Here is an 18,663-nt window from a genome sequence, read left to right as displayed (position 1 = left end):
GTTCAGGGAAGGATGGGTGGATCCATGCCAATGAGTGAGCCATGAATCAATGACAACAGTTCACTCAACTATCATTGTCTGAAGGTCAACTCACTCATAAGTAAAGGAATGTGAATGTCCTTGGATGAATCATTGATGAAAGAATCAGGGAGTCTCAATGTATGTGAATCAATAAAAGGTTGGATAAATAAATGAAGGATCCCAGAAAACCTTGGAAGAACAAGTCATCAGATTCTACGTTCACCACTGGCCCACAGCACGGGCTCAGCGGGAGACCTCCTGAGTCTGCCCAGCTCCTGAAACAGAGGTCAGGGTGCCTCTCATCCATGGAGGACTGCAGCCAGGAGGGGACCAGAGGACCCTCCCCACGCGCTCTCCCGGGCCCACCTGCCACGTGAGGGTACTTGAGCATGAGCAGGAAGCCGTAGCGCAGAGTGGTGCTGGTGGTCTCGGTGCCCGCGAAGAAGAGGGACAGCAAGGTAATGGCGAGGTTCTTGTGGTGGAACTCGCTCTGCGGGTTGGACTTCTCCTGGGCCCAGAGGTGAGGAGAGGGAGGGCAGGTCAGGGCCTGGAGCCCACTGGGGACGCGCCTGCCCCCCAGGCCCCTCCCTCTGTCTCTGGGTCCCCCCCCCCCCCCGGGGTCCCTGGGTCTCAGCAGGGCCAACCCCGAGTCTCTCTCTCTCCTCCTCCTCATGGCTCTGCCTGGCTTGGTGTCTCTCTGTCTCTTTGGCTTGTTTCTGGTTTTTGTCCCCAGTCCCTTCCTGCCTCTAAGGGTCTTTTCTCCTGTTTCTTTTGGTCCTTGTGTGTCCCCATCACCCAGCGCCCCTTCCCCTCTCCCTCTCATGTCAGTCCCCTCCTCCTTTCCCTGGTCTTCCTCTCCCCCCCCAGCTCCTCCCCCTCCTCCGTCCTTCCCGCCCCTCCCCCCTGCCTACTCCTTCCTCCAACCTCCCTCTTTCCCCCCACCTCCCCGCCCCAGGCCTCACTTTGTCCATGCGGAGCAGGTAGGCGTCGATGAAGTCTCTGGGGGCGCTGGGGTCCAGGGTTGCTCGGTGCTTCTCCACACTGTGGCCGATGAAGGTGAGGACCTGCTGCAGGTTCTCGTAGACTTGCCTGTGGGTGCCGGGAAAGTGCTTCAGGACGTCGGAGAATAATTCAAACACCTGCAAGAAGGAAGGGGCAGTGAGGTCTCCCCAGGGACTGAGCTAGCAGGTGGGGGGAATAGACACAGGGGCCCAACACCTCTAGGGCGAATCTCTCTCCCCCGCCACCTTTGTCTTATTCTGCCTACTCTCTTTTCCTCTCTTCTTTCTCCCAAGCCCTCCTCTTCTTAGTCTCTCTGGGACTCTGTTTCTGATCCCTGCTCACCGTCTCTCCCTCTCTCCACAACTCACATCCCTGGCCCTCCATGTGGCATCTACATTTCTTCCAACTCTAGGTGCACTTCTGTTCCCCAAACGCAGATCATCCTTTCCCACGACCCTAACTGTTCCCCTCACCCCCAGCCACCTTCCTTTCCCAGACCTGGCCGGAGAAGGAGCTGATCAGCGCGAATGACTGGTAGAACATGTCCAGCAGCCGCAGGAACTCTCGGTCTTTATAGTCGAAGCGTTCTCCAAAGACGATGGAGCAGATGATGTTGGCCGTGATGGACTGGAAGAGGAAGGTGGGGTCCACGAGGGCCCCTAGGAGGAGAAAGGGGCAGGTCACAGGTCACAGATTCCAGAGCCTGGGGACAATTGGCTGCTGCCCGTCTCTCTGGGATTGTCCACCGCTGCTCAGTAATAAAAGGTAAGAATATCCATACAGCGCCCACTTGCTAGCCCAGCCTGTATCAGGCCTTATTCCAAGCCCTTTGCATATTTAGTTTTCACGAGAACATAGTAAAAAATACAATTCTATTATATCACCCACACACTGTAGATGGACAGACAGGTTCAATAATTTATTCACGGTAGTTTCTCATTACAAGGGCAGAATTCAGACCCAGAATTCAGCCAGTGCTGTTGGCCACTCCCCTGCCTCTCTTCTGGGGCCCACCTCTGACTGTGTGACCTCCTAGAATCAAGTCCTTGAGGCAGGGCTGCAGAGCCGAGCTCCATCAATGCCTTGTGCAGATTTAGAAGCCCCAATGGCGGCACCCCTCACTCCCACACCCAGGTAGTCTCTTCTCTCTACCCCGAGGGCTCTCTGGTCTTGCTTGAATCATTCTTCACTTGCTCACTGAGGCCTGTGCTTGGCAGGTGCAGTCCTGGTCTCTGAGACTGGGAGGGAGGGGGCTGGGAGCCCAGGAACCTCAGATGAGTGCTACCCCTCTCTTTGAGTCTCACCTGTTTTCTCTCATTCCTCTGCAGACTTTTCTCTGAGGTTTGTCTGTCCATCCTTCTAATTTTCTGACTCGGTTTCTCTCTCTGCTTTGTTTTTTTCCTGTCTCTCAGTCTCTCTCTCTCTCTCTCTCTCTCTCTCTCTCTCTCTTTCTGTTTCTCCATCATTACTCTCTTTTTGTGCATGCATACCTCTCTGTCTTTCTGTTGCTGTGCACCCCACATCCCTCTCTGGTCCACTGTCTTTCTTTCCTGTGCATCCCTGGGCCTCACCCTTGGATTTCCTCAGCTCCTCCACCAGACACTGAGCCTCCTCCTGAATCCGTTCCTCAATGCTCCGCTTTCCCATCCCGAAGTCCCTCATGGTGGCCAGAGAGAATCTCCGAAGGGTTTTCCAACGTTCTCCATTGGCAAAGATCACACCTGGGGGTGTAGGAGAGGCATGGGTTGCAGAGGAAGTTGGAAGGAGTCTGGCTCTGTCCCCACCCCTTGTCCTCCCTTTTCAGACTCCCCTTTCCCAGGTCCCATCTTCCATCCCACCCCATCCCAGAGACTTCTGTCCTCACCGTATCCCTGGAAGATTGGATCAACCATAGATATTTTCCCCCGGCCAGAGAAATCCTCAGCTTGGTCCACCAGGGCCTCCCGTATGGCCTCTGTCCCACACAGCATGACCACAGGCCTTGGTCCCAGGTACACCGTGAACACATCGCCATATTTCTCTCGAAGCTGCCAAGCACATCCACACCAGGGTTGATGTTAGTCCGTGCACACCTCCGTTGTTAACCATGAAATGCTTTGATGCAGATTGGTCCAGAGGTGTCTCCCACAAGACCCTCCTCCCTCAGCCGCCAGCCCCCTTCTCAGGTTCTAGCCACTAAAGGGTCAATGCACAGTCCAGGCAGGTCCACTCTGATTGGTTGGGCCCTAAGCATCCACATGCTTCAGTATTTCTAATGCCATCCTGCCTGTGCCCTTGAGTCTGGCCACATCTCCTGCGCCTCTCAAAGAATCTTTCTGTGACCCAACTGCTTTCTGCCTCCTGACCATTTCCTAAGAGGATGACTCTGACCCACTCACTTGGCAGATGTGAAGGGTCTTCTAATGATGCTCATGAAATGGTAAAAGCCATCATATCTGTACAGCTTGGGAAATTGCTAGGCTGTGTCGTTACCCCCTTGGCGTCTATGGGAATTGGTCCCAGGACCTCTGAGAAATACCAAAACCCTGAGATGTTCAAGTCCCTAATATACAATGGCATAATACTTGTGTATATATTCATCCTTCTGTATACTTAAGTCATCTCTAGATGACATATACCTAATGGAATGCAAATGTGTTCCTATAAATAGGTTGTATTGCTTAGGGAATAACATCAAGAGAAAATGTCATTACATATTCAAAATGAACACAACTTTTTTCAAGTATTTTCAATCCACAATTTAATGGACCTGTAGATGAAGAAAATTCAGCTATGGAGGAAAACTTTGTTTATTAAAGTTGATCACATGCCTACTCTGCAACTTCATCCCTCAATACTTGCCCAGCAAACGTGTTCATCAAAAATATCAACCACAACATTCATAGAAGATTGCTTGACACAATGTTTATCAGTGTAGATATAGAATAAATCCAATGACAATTTCCAACAATTGAACATTATGCAGCATTGACAAAGAACAAACTACAGCTACAACCAATAACTTTGGAAAACTCACAGACACGTTGAATGGAAGCAGCCAGTCACAAAAGAAAAAGTGATTTTACACTTACATCTATTTACATGAAGTTCAAAGACACAAAGAAAACCAACCCAGAGTGTCAGAATAAGTGGAAGGGTAGTGACTGGAAGGGGACAAGAAGAAGGTTTTCTGGGGACCAGCCCTGTTTTTACTTGATCTGTATGTCAATGATATAAGTGTGCTGTTTGTAGAAATTCATAAAGTTGTGCACATTTTAGGATGAGTTAAACATTAAGAAAAAACTTGACTCAAAGAATCATAAAAATGGCCAGGCATGTTAGCACACATCTATAATCCCAGGGACTCAGGAGGCTGAGGCAGGAGGATTGCAAGTTCAAAGACAGCCTCAGTAGCTTAGTGGGGCCCTAAGTGACCTAGCAAGACCTTATTTCAAAATAAAATATATAAAGGGCTGGGGATGTGGCCCAGTGGTTAAGTGCCCCTGGGTTCGATCCCCAGTACCAAAAAATAAATAAATAAAGTAAAATAGAAATTGTTAAGTTTACTTTAAAAACATCTTGCATTGATCTGTACAAAGCCCCCCCACTGACTTCTCTGCTTCTACTCTTATGCCCCTTGATACGGTTTCGCCATTCTCCAAGCCACAGCAATGCTATTTAAGTGTCATTTAGTTAATATCCCTGACCCTCTTCAAGCCCTCCAATGTCCCCATGCCACTGAGAATGACACCACAGTCTCCATCCTGGTCCACTCAGCCGCAAACCCTGTGGTCCCCCCCATTATCTGACTTCTTCCCCTTGCCCCTTGCTCGCCCTAATCAACCTCTGTGCTGTCCCCTGAGCTCATTCCTGTTCAGGTTCTTTGAACACCACCTGCTCCCCCTGGTGCCATACCTCCCTCTGCTTCTTTCAGGGTCTATACCAGAAACAAAGCAGGACCATGTCTATTTCCTGACCATGCATCTAAAATAATCTCCCAGCACTTTCTAAAATATCACACTGCTTTATGTCAATCATTGCTCATCTACCTAACTTCACCCTATTTTTTTGGTTAATATGTCTCTCCCTGTGGGATGTCCAGGAGCATAGCGACCTTGTGTTCCTGTTTAAGATGCCACATCATCCATGCCTGGAATATCCCTCAGCACACACAAGGTGCCCTGTGAATTTTTTTACATATATATTTTTAATTTATCTTTTAATTGACAAGTGAAGTTGTACATGCAGCATAATGTGTTGACATCTGAATACATTGTGAAATGGCTAAATCAAGCTCATTATTACCTCACACACTTATCACTTTGTCATGGTGGGAACCCATAAAAATCACCTCTCATAGCAACTTTTACCCATGCAATATATTGTTAGTAACTGTAGTCTCCAGGAAGAACAGAAGGTCTCTGGAACTTATTCTTCCTGCCTAACTGAAATTTGTATCCTCTGACCAACATCTCCCCAGTTCCCCCAGCCTCTGGTAGTGTGCAGTCTACCCTTTATTTGGATGAGTGTGACACTTGTACAATCCACTTACCATAAGTGTGATCATGCAGTATTTGTCCTTCTGTGCCCCACTTATTTCTCTTAACATAATGTCCCCCAGTGATGGACACCTCAGACAATAGGATTTCCTTATTTATAAACATAATTTGCTCCATTTCCATCCCCAGTATTTTCCCTATCCCTTCCCCTCTCCGTCCCCCGATTCTCTTCCTCTACTAGTCTTCCTTCTGTTTTTTGTTTTTTAATTGGTTCCTTATACATAAAAGTGGACTTCATTGTGATACATTCATTCATTCACACAGCATACAGTCATGGGGTCCTTGACAAAGATTCCCAAACATGAGCCTTGGAAAAAAGTCTTTTGAACAAAGGGTGCTGGGGAAACAGGATATCCATTATGTGGAAGAATGAAACCATATCTCTATCTCACCCTGCATAAAAATGAGCTCAAAGTGGATCAAAGGCCCTAGGAATTAGACCAGAAATCTTGAAATTGCTAGAAAAAAAAACACAGGGTCAACACTCCAGCATATGGGTGCAAGCACCAATTCCCTTAATAAGACTCCTTAAAAATGCTGCACCTGGGCTGGGGCTGCAGCTCAGTGGTAAAGCACTTGCCTTGCATGTGTAAGGCACCGGGTTTGATCCTGAGCCACCACATAAAAAATAAATAAAGATATTGTGTGTTCATCTACAACTAAATATATATATATATGTATATATAACCACTGCACCTGGGCCCAGAAGCACACTGTCTTTATAAGGCCCTACAAGAACCTGCTCTTCCAGGAAAAAAAAAAAAAATGCTTTAGGTTCCATGTTTTCTTAATTATTCCCAATCTTTAATACAATGCCTTCTTGTGTCACTGCCTTCCAAGGAGACAGCTTGTTCCTCAGAGGCTCCCATCTGTGCCAGGTTAATGGGTACTGACATGACTTCTTTTTTTAATGTTTATTTTTTTAGTTTTAGGTGGACACAATATGTTTATTTTATCTTTATGTGGTGCTGAGGATCGAACCCAGCGCCCCGCGCATTGCCAGGTGAGCACACTACCGCTTGAGCCACATCCCCAGCCCCCTGACATGTCTTTACCACAACCCAACCCCCAAACTGGCTCAATCTAACAGGGATCTTATGGAGTTAATATTCAACTACAAAAAAAAAAAAAAAAAAAGCACCATCAATGGCGAAATTTAAAATGACAGAATGGACTTCAGGGGAAGAGATGGCTTCAAATAATCCTTCAATTCAAGGAAATTTCACCTTTATGTACAGGAGGGAGGAGGGGAGGAAAGAGGCGGGGATGGGGATTGAAATCAAATTCCTTGCATTGGGCTGGGGTAGTGGCTCAGTGGCAGAGCATTTGCCTAGCACCTGTGAGGCATTGGGTTGAATCCTCAGCACCGCATAAAAATAATTAAATAAAAATAAAGTATTGTGTCCAACTACAACTAAAACTTTTTAAAAATTCTTGCATGTATGATTTTGTCAAAATGAACCCAAATACTATGTATAATTATAATGCTCTAGTGAAAAATAAAAAAGTCCCCGGCCAAAATAAATAAATAAATAGATTCCTAAGAGCTCAAGAAATAAAACCAAAAAAATCAATCAATGGGATGGCCTTAAATTAAAAATTTTCTGTACCACAAAAGAAATAGTTAAGAATGGCAGAGAGAACCTACAGAATTGGGGGGGGGGGGGGGAATCTTTCCCATCCAGTCTTCCAACCAGAATATATAAAGAACTCAAAAAGCTTAACACCAAAAAAAAAAAAAATTATTACCCACTCAGTAAATGGGCAAATGATCTGAATGGACACTTCTCAAAAGAACAAATACAAATGGCCTACAAATATATGAAAAAAAATGTTCAACATCCTTAGGAATCAGGGAGATGCAAATCAAAACTGTGTTAAACTTTCATCTCACCCCTGTTAGAACAGCAGTCGTCAAGAATAGAAATAATGATAATTGCTGATGAGAATTTGGGGGAAAAGCTACACTTACACATTGCTGATGGAACCATAATTAGTTCAACCACTTTGGAAACCAATATAAAGGTTCCTCAAAAGACTAGGATTATAACCAATATATGACCGAGCTAGCCCATTCTTTGTTATTTATCCAAAAAAAAAAAAAAACTCTAAAATCAGCATGCTATAGTGATACACGCACTCCAACATTTATAGAAATGCAATTCACAACAGCCAAGTTATGGAAACAGCCTTAGTGTCCCTCAGCAGAAAATAATTTTAAAGAAAATGGGAGATAGATATACATCTATAGATACACATACATATATGGAATGTTACTCGTCCGTAAAGAAGAATAATATGTCATTTGCTGGTAAATAGGTGGAACTGGAGAGCGTCATGCTAAATGAAAGAAGCCAGATTCAGAAAGTTAAGGGTCAAAAAATGTTTTATATGCAGAAATTAGAGAAAAATAAACAATAAAAGGGGGATCTCATGAAAATAGAAGGAAGAATTATAGAGCAGAGGAAGGGGATCAAGGAGGAGGGAGGAGGGACAGGACAGTGGAGCAACTGTGGAATGAAGTTGGCCAGTGGATTATTATTCAGTTAGTGAGTAAACGGATGAGTGGGTCAAAGTAGGTGCTCGGTAAATATGTGTACATGAGTAAAGGACCCACTTTGACCCACTCATCCGTTTACTCACTAACTGAATAATAATTATTATTATTAGACGCCACCTCTAGGCAGCGTCCCATTTGGCCTGCCTACCAACCGTGAGAGTCACATGTTTCTATAGGTACTATCTCATTTTATAGAAGATTCTAGAAGAGTTGAACTTTTGACACAAATCTACATCTCTCTGACTCCAGGAGGATTTGGGGGCTTATTGGGGGATGGAGAAGGAACAGCAGCACCTCCCCCAGTCCTTCAGATCATGACACACATGGCCGCGCTCTCCTTCCCATTCAGGTGGAGGATCGTGGAAACCTAGAAGATCCTGGGAGGGTCCGTGACAGTGCTTTAGGGGCTCTGTGAATCCTCAGGGTATTATACAAATTGTGTGTGCACAGCCTGGGTTATTTTGGTTTTCAACCATGGGTCAAGCCTTGCTTCGTGAGTGGATTAATGTCATTATCATAAGAGTGGGTTTGCTATAGAAGTGAGTTCAGCCACCTCTCTTGTGGCTTCTGCTAGAGATGACACACAACTAGGCCCTGCCAGATGCCTGTCCACTTTGACCTTAGAAGCAGAGCCATCAGGCCCAGTCACCTTAGATGCCCCACCTCTCTACACGGTTGGCTTGGGACTAAGTTTTCATCACATAAACATCGAGGGACACATTCTGACCATAGCCTTGCACCACTGGCCCCAAGGGACTACTTCATGTGCCTTCCACATTTAAAACACATTCATCCCGTCCTAGTAGCCACCAAAGTCTTAAGACTCAAGGCACAATTTACCCTGAGGCAAATTCCCCTCCAGCTATGAGCCTGTGAAATCAAACTAAGTTATAGATTTCCAACTGCAGTGGTGAGACAGGCCTAGGGAAGACATCTGCATTCCAAAAGATAGAAATAAGCCAAAAGAAATGGGCAGCTGGTCTCAAGTAAGCCCTAAAATCAACAGGGAGAACACCATAGGACCCCTGTGATATATGGAAAGCAATTAAAATGAAATCATATGCACTCGGGGCCTCTGCCTATGTGATAAAAACCAGTAAGGGGGCAGGCACTGGGTCTGTGGCAACCCTTCCTGTAGCAAGGCCAGCCAAGGAAGACCTGTGCTTTCATGCACTTATTCCTTTACTCACTCATGTACACATATTTACTGAGCACCTACTGTGTTCCAGGTACTATGAGCAGCACTGTGCTCAGATATGTTAGTCAATTTTTTGTCACTGTGACAAAACACCTGAGAAAAACAATTTAAAGGAGGAAATATTTATTTTGACTCTTAGTTTCAGAGGTTTCCATCCATGGTTGACTAGCTTCACTACTTTGGGCCTGAGGAAAGGTGGGATATCATGGCAGAAGGGTGTATCAGAAAAATGCTGCTCCACTCACAACATCTAGGAAGCAGAGAGAGAAAGAAGTTGGGAACAAACTATAGTCCCCAAGGACCCATTCCCTTCTAAGCCCCACCTCTTGCATTTTCCACCACCTGCCAATAATGCCATCAAAATGTGATTCTATCAATGTATTCATCCATTGATGAGATCGGAGCCCTCGTGATCCAATCATTTTCTAAAAATCCCACCTCTGAACATGACTGCATGGAGCATCAGGCCTTCAATGCTTGAACCTTTGGGGGACATTCCAGATTGAAATCATAACATTTTATCCCTGGCCCCCAAAATCTCATGCACATTTTGCAATGCAAAATGCATTTAGTCCCTTTCTAAGAATCCACAGAGACTAAACTGTGCTGGCATTTCCCAAAAGTCCAAATTCAAAAGGCTACTCTGAGGTTCAAGGCAAACTCTTCTCTGTGAGCCCCTATAAAAAGCAAAAAGCAAGTTCCATGCTCCCGACACCCAGCGGTGGGACATGCATGGGTAAGCACTGCCATTCCAAGAGGTCAGGGTGGAGGCCCAGAAAGCGAGGGCTGGGGCCAAAGCACGACTGAACCCCAACAGGCAAACACTAACTCCTACAGCTCCACGTTGGGTACTCTGGCCCCATGGTGGTAGGAGGTGTACCCCCAGGGTTTAAAGAGCTCCACCCAATGGCCTTGCTGGTGGCAGTCCACATGGCCTCTGTCTTGGGTGTCTCTGCTCACCGCCAGGTGCTTCCCTGAGCAAATATTCTGCATTCCCGTCCTCTCCGAATTCCTGGGGTCTGTGCTGGCTTCACTCTCCCAGCTTCGAGCGTCCCCTCTTAGGAGCTGCCCACAAGGATTTTGATCCTGTCCCACACTGCCTGGTCTCCTAGCTGAATAACACAGAACATTGGTGCTGAGAAAGAGGAAAGCCTCTATGACCCTATAACTCTAGCATTCCACGTTCCTAAAAAGCCAGCACCATGTGGATGACACCCAGGTCTGCTCTGCTACCAGAAGGAGCAGTGGTAGCCCGACCCCCTTGGACCATTTCATAGTGGCCTCTAAATGCCTGGATGGTTGACACAGTGAGAAGGATCCTGGGAAACAACTTCCTGGTGGCCCTGTGGGAGCTCAAAGCAAGCTATTTCAGAGGAGTTTACACTTTTACACCCTTGAGCCTGCAAAGGGGGTTGAGGGGGTCTGGCCAGTTCCTGAGATACCCTCAAAACATCTTTTCTATTGTTCAGCTGCAATGTACTTGGCTTCTTTTTAGAGCAGCCAATCCTTGAAGCGACCACACTTTCATTGGCCCCAACTTTATATGGACTTCTTTTCCAACCAAACTAAAGATTTTTCAGAATCTTTCTGCTCTGCTTTTTGCTCTCAATTTGCATAGTAAATATAGCCACAAGCAGCCAGCAGTCCACATGTTGCTGCCTGAATGCTGTACTACCTTGAAATTTCCTTTTCCAGATTAATTTACATTCAACTTCACACAAAGTCTCAGGGCATAGACAAAATGTATACAAGGTTTTTGTCAGAATGTCACACAAATGGCCTCTGGTTTAATACCCACTAGAATCCTTGCTCCCATCAGAAACCTCATGAGCACAGTCTTCACTACCTTCATTCCTGACAGCATTCTGGTCTTCTGACCTTGCACCAGAAATATCCCTTAGTCTCTGCTTACAACATTCTCAGGCTTCTCTATCCCTCATTGCCAAGATTTTCCAAATTCCTCCTGCAAACGTGTTCCAAGAGTTTCTAAAACATGATCAAGTGTAATCATAGCATCAACCCTCTTCTCAACACCAATATCGTGTGTTATTCAGTTTCCGATACTGAGACAAAATACCTGACAAAAACGAATTAAGGGAGAAAATATTTATTTTGGCTCATAGTTTCAGTCCATAATTCACTAACTCCATTGCTTTCGGCCTAAAGTGAGGCACAACACTGTGGCAGAGGGGTGTGGTGGAGAAATATGCTTAGCTCATGACAGCCAAGAAGCACAGGTTTGGGGGGTCAGGACAAAATATAGATCCAAAAGCATGATCCCCAGGACCTGCTCCTTCAACTGGATCCCACCTCCTACCATTTCTACAACCTGCCAATAATTCCATGAAATTATTAATCCATCAGTAGATTAATCCATTAATGAGAGCCCTCATGAGTCAATCATTTTCTAAAATCCCCACCTCTGAACATTACTGCAATGAGGATTAAGCCTACAACAGGTAAGTCTTTGGAGAACATTCCAGACCTGAACCATAGCATTCATATGCTTTGGGTTAAGGAAAATGTAGCATTGCCATGGACATCGGCCCAATTAGGAGAGGCAAGTGATAATCATAGCAACCATGAAAGTGCATGGTAGAGATCTGACCACATCTGGGCCTCAGGAATGACTTCCTAAAGGAACTGAAACTCCCCTGCAGATCTAGGAAAACCCATACATACTTAAGTTGTCAATCATAGTAACACCCACAGCTGAACCAAAACCCACAAAACCACCTCCCAGACACAATTGCCTGCCAGAGCAGCTCTGGACTTCTTAAGCCAAAAATCACAGCCACCAGACACTACCCTAAGGGACATGTCCACAAGCCCCAGGGCTACCAGCAAGCTGGTGTGGAAAGCCACATGGAAAAGAGCTATAGCATTCCAAGCTTACGTGGCTGTTATCCTCTGTGAATGAATCAGGCCACCACCCTCACATTTCCACAGCATGTCTGGGAGATTCTTACCGGCTCTTTCCGGGGATCACCACTGGAGATCACCAGCACTTGGCACTAGGAACTTTCTGTGTGGAGTAGTTACCCCTGGCTTCCTACCTATTTTATGTGAGATGGGTTCATGTCCTGGAGGCTTGGGCCCTCATGTGACAGTGTGGAAAGATGGTAGAACCTGTAGAGTTGGACTATTGAAGGTGGCAGATAGTTCACGGTGGCACCATCCTCAGAAGGAATTGATGCTGGTCTTGCAGAGAGCTAGTTCTTGAGTGACCACGTTGTTATAAAAGGAGGCCACCCCACGTTTGGCCTCTTCTGTTCATGTCCACTTCCCTTTCCTCTTCTCTTCCATGTTGTGACACACCTAAGGATACCTTCACCAGAGGCTGAACAGATGGAACTGCCTGGTCTTAGACTGTCAGCCTCCAAAACTCTGAGTCAAACAAACCCCTTTACTTTATAAAGCACCTGAACTTGGGCATTTTGATAGCAACAGAAATAAGACAAAGACTGTCTTCCCTGTCTGGTGGAGCACATTATTTCTTACTGCTCCCCTTGGCTCAGACAAGTCAATTCCTTACCGTGCTACCATCCTTGCATTCCTGCCTCCTCTCCACTCCCTGTGTCCTGTTCTCATTCACTCAGGCCTTCTCCTTGCTCACCTCTCCCCAGGATCCTCAGAAATGGCTTCTTCTCTCCACTAATCCTTACTCCATCCATTTTGAGGCTCTCTTCATGTCCTACCTCTTACATAAACCCTTTCTGGACCTTCAAATGATCCTAAAACTCATGTTTCTTCACTTGTATTTAGAACCACCCAAGAGAGCACTTAACTGTTACCTAATTTATTTTTGTGGGTTTTTTTCTGTATCTCCAACCAGACTGTCCATTCCTCAAGGGCAGGTCCTTCAGCTTATCTCCTTGAACCTGCAACTGGTCCTAATATAGAGTGGAATTAGGTTTATAAACATTCTTTATTTGCATTAGTTACAGGTAGAAGGGCAACCAGATACCTCCTCAGAGCAGCTGCTGGCAGTGGTTTCTGGGCTACTCCACCTGTCTCACCCCTAGTGATCTCCTTCACTGTCCCCAGACATCACCATGGCAGGGTTATTATGACACAAAGCTAACTTAGTCTTTCCAACAAATGATTAGCACATAGAGTCTGAACTACTTTTGTAAAATATACAGGATACCCAGGATCATAGAATCTTACAGTGAAAAGATGCCTCAGAGATCAGCGAATGTCCACCCCTTCCACGCTCCATACGAAATCCCTTCCCAAGAAGTCCCCGCTGCCTGCACTCTGACAAGTTGACCACCACGTCTTTTTTTAAACTCACATCTTAGGCAAATAGGAATTCGATGGTCAGTTTGACTTGTTTCAGAATCTGTAAAGGATCTTTATTGCCAATATCTTCACCAACCCTCATTAGGAAAAGAGGCAGTAAGACACCAAGAGCTGGGGGTGGGGCAGCAAATTCTGCTAGTGGAAGGATGGTTGGCACCCAGTTAGCCTCTGAGGCCTTAGAAAGCTCCCTTGAAGAGGGAGCCAGTGTTCTTGATGATTGCCATCCCAACAAGAGCGAGAGAAAATCTCAATGTCGTTTTTTATTTGCATTTACCTGGTTCTTAGGAATGTTGAATTTTTTTTATTTATCTGTTGGCCACTTGTATTTCTTCTTTTGAGAAATGCCTATTGATTGATTGAACTTTTTTTCTTTGATGTTGAGTTTTTTGAATTCTTTATATATCCTGGATATTAATCCCCTGTCAAAGGAGAGACTGGAAAGGATTTTCCCCACTCTGTCGGCTCTCTCTTCATTGTCTTAATCATTTCCTTTGCTGTGCGGAAGCTTTTTCATTGGATGCTGTTGCACTTATTGATTCTCACTTTTGATTCTTGCACTTTAGGAGTCTTGTTAAGGAAGTTGGTGTCGGAGCCAATATGTTGGAGTGTTGATTCTCTGTCTTCTTCTAGCAGTTGCAAAGTTTCTGGTCCAATTCCTAGGTCTTTGGTCCACTTTGGGTTGAATTTGGGGCAGGGTAAAAGACAGAAATCTTCCTTTGTTTTCATATGGATATCCAGCTTTTCAGCACCATTTGTTTAAAAGTCTATCTTTTCTCTAATGTATGTTTTTCGCACCTTGGTCAAGTATCAGATGGCTGTATCTATGTGGATTTGACTCTGTGTCTTCTTTTCCATTTCATTCATTTCCATGTCTGTTTTTGTGCCAATACCATGCTGTTTTTGTTACTATCACTCTGTAGTATAACTTGAGATCAATGCCTCCAGCATTGCTCCTCTTGTTCTAGATTTCTTTGGCTTATTCTGGGTCTATTGTTCTTCCAAATTAATTTTAGAACTGCTATTTCTAGTTATCTTAAGAATATCATTGCTGTTTTCATGGGAGTTGCATTGAATCTGTATGACAGTTTTGGTAGTATGACCATTTTGACAATATTCATTCTGCCCATACCAGAACATGGGGGACACTTCCCATCTTCTAAGGTCTTCAGTTTCTTTCTTCAATGTTCTCTAGTCTTTCACTGCCTTGGTCAGATTTATTCCCAACTTTTTATTTTGTTTTGGTTTCTGATGTTGTAAACAGGATAGTGTTTGTGATTTCTTTCTCAGCAGTTCCATTGGAGTATAGGAAAGCTATTGATTTGGGTATGTTGCTCTTGTATCCTGATACTTTGCTGAATTTATTTATCAGCTCTAGAAGTCTTCTGGTGGAGTTTTTTTGGGGGGTCTTCTAGATAGAGGATCATGTCATCAGCAAAAAAGAGATAATTTGACTTCTTCTCTTCCTATTTGTATCCCTTTAATTTCCTTTTCCTGCCTTATTGCTCTGGCTATAGTTTCAATAACTATATTGAATACAAGTGGTAAAAGTGGACATCCTTGTCTTGTTTCTGATTTTAGAGGAAATACTTCCAGTTTTTCTGTATTCAGTATGATGTTGACTTTGGATTTGTCATATAATAGCCATTATAATGGTGATGTAAGTTCTTTCTATCCTTAGTTTCTCCAGAATTTTAACATGAATGAGTGTTGGGTTTTATCAAAAGCCTTTTATGTATCTATTGAAATGATCATGATTCTTTTCCTTAATTCCATTTATATGGTGAATTATGTAGGTTGATTTTCTGGGGGCGGGGGTGTACTTTCATACATTGTTGTGAGACTGCAAATTAATACAACCATTTTCAAAAGAAGAATGGAGATTCCGCAAAACTAGGAATAGAACCACCATAAGTCCCAATTATCCCACTCCTTGGTATTTATCCAAAAGTACTAAAATCAGCATCTTATAGTGACACTGGCATATCAATATTCATAGCAGCACAATTCACAATACCCAAAATAAGGAATTGTCCAGATCCCTGTCAACAGATGAAGGAATAAAGAAAATGTGGTATATGTACACAATGGAGTTCTACTCAGCCATAAAGAAGGATGACATTATGTCATTTACTGGTAAATTGATGGAACTGAAGAGCATCATGCTAAGTGAAATAAGCCAGACTCAGAAAATCAAGGGTCAAATGTTTTCTCTCATGTGCAGAAGCTTAAGCAAGATAAGAGTCAGGGGAGAACCCATAAAAACAGAATTGAGATCTGTAGAGTAGAGGAAAAAGATTGAGGGGGAGGGAAGATGGATGGGAAAAGGAAGTAACTTGGAATGAAATTAACAAAGTTGTGCTATGTACACCTGTGAACGTACACAGTGAATTTCACCTTTATGTATAGCACAAAATAAAAATAAATTAATAAATAAATGGAAGACCAGGAGAGTAGAGGGAGGGGAAAGGGGAGAAGAGGGGATGGAGAGAGGAAGCACTGGGGATTGAGAAAGAGAAAAGATTATTTCATCATGTATGATTATGTTGAAATGAATCCCACCATTATGTACAAGTATAATGCACTGATAATGCACGTTTTATAAAAGAGGAAGCTCAGTGAATTGAGTTGAAGAGGATGTTTCTGTCCAAAAGTTGAACCAACTTGGCCTCTAACCACCTTCCCAAATCTTGTCACGGCTCACACTATGATTATGAGCACTGCCCAGCACAGATGCAACTCAAACAATGTCTTATCTAATCATGAGACTCTCTGTGTAACTCCTCTGAAAAATTCAAAATGTCCCATAACTTGAGAGTCTGAGACTCAGATACATTGCATCTCTCAGGTCTGGTGGACAATGTCAAATAGTCACTAAAGAACCACATGCTTGACTTGACTGTCTATGATAAACACATATGTACATACATAAATTATAATCATTCATCATTTATATGCTCCTTAAGCAAATAGTTTTTATTCTCAAATAAGTATTGTACTAAAAAAAATAGTTTTTGTCACAAGGCACTGAGATAGCCAGGCATGGTGACACACACCTGTAATCCCAGTGGCTCAGAAGGCTGAGGCAGGAGGATCATGAGTTCAAAGCCAGCGCTAAGCAACTCAGTGAGACCCTGTCTCTAAATAAAATCCAAAATAGGGCTGGGGATGTGACTCAGAGGTCGAGTGCCCCGGTACCAAAAAAAAAAAAAAGGCACTGAGATGGAGCTGAGGTATAGTATAGCTGCTTGGTAGAGAACTTGCCTAGTATGCACGAGGCCCTGGGTTCCAGCCTCAGCACCAAACAACAACAACAACAAAATGTTATTAACTAATAGGCCACTGATCAGAAATATATATATATATCAAAACAAAAGGGAGAACAGACCTGAGATTCAGGAGGGTGGTCTGCAGGGCGGGGGAAAGGGACAGAGGAGCTGGGAGCTACTGTCAGGGTTCCAGCTCCCCCACTGGAAAGTGGGGTCATGGATGCCGATTAATTATTAATAAGCAGATATTTAAACACAAATGCATGCATCAGAGTATTGATACAGGGCCTGGTAAATGACGGAGAGTGTCAACTGGCTGTTTATGTTAACAAGCGCTCCCTACCCACCCTCTCCCTGGCCCCCCTCCCTCGCCTGGTCCCAGCCCTGACTCAGACCAGCCTTTGCTCCCTTTTGTTGGCAGAAATAATATGCCCTGGACTGGTGCCACCCTGTTCCTCTCTTCCAGGGATAGGCAGGCACCCAGGTCACAGCCGAGGGTGACGGAGGACAGCAAAGGTCTGCACTGTGGCTCACATCCACACACCTCTGCACGGCCACCCGCCCCCTCGAGGACAGCGCCCCTCGCACAGCTCCAGCTGAGCAGGGATGCCTCTGGCCATCTGACCACTCTCCATCAAGATTCAGGCTCAGGCCCTTCACACACCAGCTGTCCCCACCCAACCCCTGAGCTGGAAGGAGGCCTTGCTCTTTCTGCTGAGGGATCCCCAAGTACAGAGGTAGCAACCAGCCCACCGCAGGGCCCTGTCCATCTGTCTCACCCGCAAGAAGGAATTGAGCAAGCCTCTCCTGTCCATCTGCAGAAGGTTCCCCAAGAAGGGCAGAGGACGGGGGCCTGGTGGGAGGTGGCCGCTGGCCTTTGGGTGGCCCCTGACCAGCAGAAGAAAGAGGCCTGTGAGCAGAGCAAGGAGCAGGAGGACACTGAGCTCCATGGTCCTGGTCTGACCGCCGTCCACCAGCTGCAGCCTCAGCTGGACCTTTTATCCTGAGCCTCCTCCCCACCCCGTTATGCAACCCCATATGCTCCCCGCCTCCTTCGTCACCGTCCAAGAGTGTGAAGTAGCAGAGAGGTGCTGGGTGCTCACACTTCCTGCTTGCTTGGCCCCTCGACCTGCCCCCTCCCTTCCCCTCTGCCTCCTCCCCAGATATTGGCAGAGATTCTGTGAAAGTGATACCACAGTGCACGGGGGTGTGTGCTGCTCTGTGCAGTGTTGTGTCTTTTCTTCTGTGTTCTTGGGTGTGGTTGGGTGTGCAGTGTCCACAGATATTGTCTGCTTGTTTATGCTGGCATGCATTGTCCCTGCCTGCTTGCCACCGTGTGGGCGCTGGTGTGCTTTTGACCTGCAAAGGGACGTTTTCTACATGAAGGTGCTGGTGTGCATTTTTGTTCAGGAGTCTGGGTGTTGTTATGCAGACGTTCTTGCCTGTGTGAGGACTTCTACATATTCGTTTGGTTTCATATGTGAAAAGGCGGTTGCGTTTGAGTCGTGGGGTTGGTGGTGATGTGCGTCCCTGTGGGTTCCTGTGAGCCGGCCGGGTTTGTGCATCTCTGAGCCCCTGTCTCTGTAAGGCCTGCAGATGTTCGGGGTGGCTGTCTCCAGGTTTTTCCTTTCACTCCCTCTTCTGTGACAGACACAGGTGGGAGTGATGGAGAAACAGGGAGGAGCAAGAGATACAGGACCACCCAGAGGGAGTCAGGACAGACACCAGGTAGGAGGAGCAGTTGGTCCCTTGGTCTCTGGTCCTTCCGGCCAG

The 18,663-nt window shown here is 45.4% G+C and overlaps 1 protein-coding gene and 1 pseudogene across 1 annotated transcript in view; one reads left to right on the top strand and one right to left on the bottom strand.

Moving 5' to 3' along the window:
* LOC139702745 (cytochrome P450 2B4-like) overlaps positions 1 to 17,878 on the bottom strand; it is a 23,794-nt gene extending 5,916 nt beyond the window's left edge. Inside the window, exons 1-6 of the mRNA XM_071604808.1 lie at positions 17,670 to 17,878; positions 2,888 to 3,050; positions 2,595 to 2,744; positions 1,522 to 1,682; positions 984 to 1,160; positions 388 to 529 (exon numbers count right to left, since the gene is read on the bottom strand). Coding sequence (XP_071460909.1) covers positions 388 to 529; positions 984 to 1,160; positions 1,522 to 1,682; positions 2,595 to 2,744; positions 2,888 to 3,050; positions 17,670 to 17,840 — 964 coding nt within the window. The 5' untranslated portion in view covers positions 17,841 to 17,878. The remainder of the gene's footprint in view (positions 1 to 387; positions 530 to 983; positions 1,161 to 1,521; positions 1,683 to 2,594; positions 2,745 to 2,887; positions 3,051 to 17,669) is intronic.
* The window catches only part of LOC114079404 (cytochrome P450 2B11-like), a 267,418-nt pseudogene that overhangs the window by 212,599 nt on the left and 36,156 nt on the right, over positions 1 to 18,663 (top strand).

Source organism: Marmota flaviventris, chromosome 18 (genome assembly GCF_047511675.1).
Source record: "Marmota flaviventris isolate mMarFla1 chromosome 18, mMarFla1.hap1, whole genome shotgun sequence".
NCBI lineage: Eukaryota > Metazoa > Chordata > Mammalia > Rodentia > Sciuridae > Marmota > Marmota flaviventris.
Note: the sequence above shows the minus strand (reverse complement) of the source record. Positions and strands in the feature narration are given on the sequence as shown.